This window comes from Lagopus muta, chromosome 2, assembly GCF_023343835.1.
Source record: "Lagopus muta isolate bLagMut1 chromosome 2, bLagMut1 primary, whole genome shotgun sequence".
Lineage (NCBI taxonomy): Eukaryota > Metazoa > Chordata > Aves > Galliformes > Phasianidae > Lagopus > Lagopus muta.
Window position 1 is genome coordinate 56,480,399 of NC_064434.1, and position 5,383 is coordinate 56,485,781.

The window sequence follows — 5,383 nt, forward strand, 5'->3', positions numbered from 1 at the left end:
AGGCATTGGAACAGGTTTCCTAGTGATGTAGTGGATGCTCTGTCCCTGCAGACATCAGGGTCAGGCTGGATGGGGCTCTGAGCACTCTGATTCAGCTGTAGGTGTCCCTGTTCATCGTATGGGGATTGAACTAGATGGCCTTTAAAGGTCCCCTCCAACTCAAGCAATTCCATGATTCTGTGATCTTTGTGGGCCCCTTCCAGCTCGGGGTATTTTATCATTCAGCGATTTGCAGGTGACACCAGTCTGACTGTAACCAACGAGGCAGGCAGCCGAAACGCCCGCCTTCTCGTCACACAGCACCGCACCGCCACCGCGTGCAGCAAACCGCGCGCGCAGGGAGGGGAGGTCCTGACTCCCGCTGCTCCTCCTCTTCCCCGCTGCCGACCGGGCGGGGCTCAGCCGCGTAACCACCGCTGTCGCCCCGTCCTCGGTGCCGGGCGGTACTTGTGCCTGCGTCTTCCGTAGAGAGCGGCCGTGGGAGCGGGTGAGTGGCGGAGCCTGGCGGCGGTGGCGGGCTGGGCGTCGCATCGGCATCCCATGCCGGTTCTTGGGCGCCCGGCCGAGGGGAGCGCTCTGTGGGAGGGAGGTTGGCACGCGGAGCGCCGCGGTGAAGCCGGGCTGCTCCCAGCGGCGGCTGCGGGGCTTTGCGGGCAGCGGGCGGGTCGGCCGCCGGGTCGCCATCTTCTTTAAACGTTAGTACCTAAATTGACAGAGTATACGCGGTACCGGGGGAAACAATTTTAAGCTGATGTGAATTCGGAGAGCTAAAAGTTGCAGGAGGGAAAAAAAAAAAAAAAAAAAAAAAAAAAAAAAAAGCTACCTTTAAAGGTGTTGAAAGTGCATCATTAAAAAGTTGGCGGTGCCGTCACAGTGCCAGATTGTAAAATCGGCAGTTTGAGGAAATTATTAATGGTCGCGTCCGCATTTTGGTACGTGGGCCCTATTTTCCCTGGTGACTTAACGGCAGCATCTTTAATGCGTTGGTTTAGCTGTGGGATTCACCTCCTGCCTGCTTTAACACAGTGGAAAAGTAGCTCTTGTATGAGGAAGAGTTTGTGACACGTCTGGATGCTGATGAGTAACTCCGTGTACTCACCAGGTCTGCACAGCAGCGTTGCTTCCTGGAACAACAGAGCTGGTCCCCATAGGCAGCTGCTGTCTGACAGGGGCTCAGGACTGTTTGAGACCTTTTTGGACCCCACGCGGCTCCAGCTGCTGTCTCTGCAGCCCTTATTCAACCTCTTCCCCAAACTAAACTGCCCTAATTCCTTCAGTCTCTCCTCATAGGGGGTATTCTCCAAGCCTTTCACAAGCCTCATTGCCCTTCAGGCTGCAGGGTTTTGCAAAATTGTGACGTTCCCGATGAACTGAAAATATGCTGGGATGAAAATATGCAAAGGATGTATGGGTCTCCTAATAACTTTGTTAAAAATTGTGTTTTGTGTTTTAGACCACAATGAACGTGGAACATGAAATTAGCCTCTTAGTTGAGGAGATTCGGCGGCTGGGGACCAAAAGTAAGCATTGTAATGTCTCTGCTCATACAGATACAGTCATGTTATACCATCCTATGGACCTGGCAAATTTAACTAAACGGGCTCAGATAATGTGTCCCACATATGTTTAATATGGGATTGCATGGTATTCCCTATGACCCACATGTGTTCGGAGCAGAGAGGAAGCAGGCCTGAAGTCCTGCCCCCAATAAAATCGACAGCCAAATTACCTTTTAGTCCCAACATACTTGCTACGACTGTCAAATAAACAGCACCATTACCTTTCACATCCTTCCATGGTAACTTCTGAATTTCACAAGTCATATTCTTCAATTCATCACTGTTGGAAGGAATTCATCCATGTGCCTAAACCTCTAATTAGGAGGTATAGTCCCAACCTTTGCTTGGGTTTGCTTAGAATGTGGACTTCTCTCTTAAGATGGCTCTTCATTGTTAAAACTCCACTTTCTTTACAAATACTTACCCCATTTGTAGGGGTGGGACCGGCTCATATATTTTAGTTCTGATGCAGTTTCTTTTGTTTTGCAAAACTTGATACATACCTCTTGCATGTTTAAGAATAACTTATCTAACATGAACATATATTTTAAAATTACTGTTTAAACAAGAACTTTCTAACATTTTAAACATTCCAGAATATTTTGGTTCATTAAAACAGTTTTATTCTTTCTGCTTTGAAGAAGTGAAATAGCCTGGGTTAGTTGTAAGTTTCAGAAAGGCATCGATAAAAAATAAATATGCCAGATACATGGACGCCGATGCGAGCCTAAGAAAAAGAATAAGTCTTTGTCTACTACTTTATCTCTGGCTTTCATAGTGTGGTTCCCTTTATAAAGTCAAATCTCATGGAAGTGAAGTCAGAACCAGGTGCTGGCAGCTAGGAATCACCATGGGACTTACCTTCAGTACTCTGCCTATAACTTCTGTATCCTTGGGAATCTCCGAACTGAAGGAACATCTGCAAATGCTTTCATGTTTTGTCTTTGATTTAGATGCCGATGGACAAGTGAGCGTGAAATTTGGTGTGCTCTTCTCTGATGAAAAGTGTGCCAACCTCTTTGAAGCCCTAGTGGGAACTCTTAAGGCTGCAAAACGACGAAAGATTGTCACTTATCAAGGAGAGCTGCTTTTACAAGGTGTTCATGACAATGTTGATATCATGCTACTGCAAGACTGATGCAGTGTGCATTTCAGCAGTGTTAATTGTATTGTTGGAGACGGCGACTTCCAACATCCTCTGAATCAGACTGATCATTCTTATGTGTTTTGATGCGTTTTCTATATCTTTATAGTTGAAAGGAAATTTTCCTATTTTGGAAAAACATTCCCTTTTGTGATTCTTCCTAAAACAGTACTGTACATGATCAAGGTAAAAAGATGCCAGTTCTTTTTATTCTTTTTTTTTTTTTTTTTTTTTTAAATCTCAGGTAATACTTTTTAATGGTGGTTATTTTCAACATATGAAGAATGGAACTGGTATTTTAATGTTTACAAATCAAAACGTGCCATGAAAGTAAAAAATAAAGGAACATACATCAGTTCATATAATTCTTATTAGTTGTTTCTCTCTCTTCTTATTTGCAAGTGGAAATGAAAGCAAACAGAATTTCTGTAAGCAGCATGGTTAAGTGACAGAAAACATGGCAGTGAGATAGAAATGATTTTACTGCATGATGCAGACAAAGAATGCCCATTCTTTGGAGTGGGAACAGCAATAAAAGCATTCTAAGAGCTGGATATGTAAGTCTGTTTTGTAAGTAGGGTCCTTCATAGCAACTAGAGAAGAATAAATCAAACATCGCTCTTGGAACGAAGCAAAAACCAGTAATGATTTGCTTCTGTGTGGAGATCGCAGTTTTACGTACCACACTGCTGAATCTCCTCAACAGAGTTTACTGTAACCACCAACCCTTCCTGTCCCTGTGATGCTTCTTCTCTTTGTGTAAGGAGGACTGGCTGAAAATTCAGTGCTGCAGCAACTCCTCCTTGCTTTTAGCTTCATTAGAGCAGCTATAGTGAGGAATGCAGTTTTAAGGCAGCTGTAGAGCTGCTTCTGCTTGATGAGGGAAAGAGCACATAAACACATACTAAGCATGATCTATTTCTCCAGCTAGAGTTTCTGAACTCACAGCTTTTTAATTGTAGCTTTTGCTACCGTCTGTACTTTTTTTTTTCATGGAGCTGTAAGAGACCAAGTTTTAGCTTTGTCATGTGTCAGAGCTTATTCAGTGACCAAATTGTGCACAGAAAACCATGGGTGATATGTACCTCGTTCATCTTTGGCAGTGTAATACAGGGTTTTTTTTCGTGCCTTCCAGACTTGTGAAGGAGGTATGTGAGGAGTACCCTGAATTCTTTCATGCAGTGTTAGCCAGGAGTAGCACAGAGATTCTAGGCTGTGATTATTTCCTTCACAGAAATCTTACGTTACCTAAATCAGTCCAGGAGAGTGGGGAAAAGAAGCCATTTTGATTGTTTTCTAGCTTGCTGCAAGTTCTTAGAAGCACGCGAAAATACTTCTTCAACTATAGAGAAGAAGTTGTTGCATGGGCCAAGCTAGCAGCATGCTGCTCTGAGCTGCCCATCCTCTGCTGAAAGATCAGTGAATTTCTTTAGTTGCTTTTTATATGTGCAAAATTGCTTACTTCATCTTGCTTCCAAGTGCGGGGATTGCATGCGTGGTTAGGGATTCCCCATGAAGCTGTATAAGCCCAGCTGCTGTCCCTTTCATTTCTGTTTGTTCTGCTTTGTGCAACAGGAAAACAGTTGAGATCCTGTTTGCAAATGCATCTGCCACTGCCGCTGCCTTTGCCTGTGCTGGCCCCAGCATCTGGAGCGTGTGGGGAAACTGGAGCTGGCTGCGGTCAGAAGCAGCACTGGCTGCCAGTATGGCTTGCTGGCCACAGCAGTTCTGTTTGCAGGGCTGTGTGTACAAGTGCATGCACTGCTGTGCCCCACTGTTGGGAAGGGGGATGGGGGCCAGGCCCTCTGCATTTGGGAGGATGTCAGGCTTGCCAGATAACCGCAGTTGTTTTTTCATCTGCTTATATTTTCCCAGAAGCCTGAGTCATTCTCTGGCTTCGTGGGATGGGCAGAATATGCTGACAAAACTGAGTGTTTTGTGAAGTTTTGGGCTGTGAATTTTGGCACAGAGAATTCTAGCCTGCCTTAAGACACGGTTCTGTTCGCAACACCTCTTTAAGCACTGAAGAGACCTTAGTCTTGAAAGCTGAGGTACCACTGGATTCAAGGCTTAGGGTTGGGCTGGAGCTGAGACAGGATTATAAGGAGATTTTGTGTCATTCTGGAGATTTTGTGTGTCATTATTCTCTTAACAATGCTGATAAATGTTTTCAGTGCACCTGAGAACACTGAGTAGCAAGAGACAGAGGAACTTGGCAGTGGAACAACCTGGGACAACCTGAGGAAGCTGTGACTGTGTGCTGCCCAGAAGAGCCGAGGCTCGTGGTTCCTCTGTTTCTGAAAGCAAAAGAAGAGCAATGTGAACAAGTTTCTGAGAGATTGCCCTCACTGCAGCATGTAGTGTGTTTAGATGTCTCCAGAGCGTTTCTTCAGGCTCTGTGTAAGCACTCATGGCTTCATTTCTAATATTTCCAGGGAAAATCAAATGCTGAGATTGTTTCATGTGTGTGGGACTACATTTCCGTGAGGGAAGTAATTCCTACAGCCAATGGCCTGGACACAAGTTGTGGTTCCTGGAGCACTTGAGACATTAATAAAAAAGCCAAGTATGGGAAAGCTATTACCTATTTTTGTGAGCAATAGAAGGACCAGCAGTCCCTAGTGACAGGTGCGAGGGAAATTTGTAGGTCTTCCAGCAACACTAGAGGTCGTATGCATTA

General features: G+C 45.0%; 1 protein-coding gene across 2 annotated transcripts; it reads left to right on the forward strand.

Annotated features, from left to right (window-relative positions):
- The first annotated feature begins 364 nt into the window (after positions 1–364).
- Positions 365–3,248, forward strand: ABRACL (ABRA C-terminal like). Of its 2 annotated transcripts, none has more exons than XM_048936365.1 (3): positions 365–487; positions 1,454–1,520; positions 2,513–3,246. In XM_048936365.1, exons 2-3 carry the CDS (start codon positions 1,460–1,462, stop codon positions 2,695–2,697), a joined length of 246 nt encoding a protein of 81 aa, XP_048792322.1. In that variant the 5' UTR covers positions 365–487; positions 1,454–1,459; the 3' UTR covers positions 2,698–3,246. The 2 variants fall into 2 exon arrangements, with proteins under 2 accessions (XP_048792322.1, XP_048792323.1); XM_048936366.1 differs by lacking the exon at positions 365–487 and adding an exon at positions 516–695 and having other exon boundaries at positions 2,513–3,248.
- Positions 3,249–5,383: the final 2,135 nt, after the last annotated feature.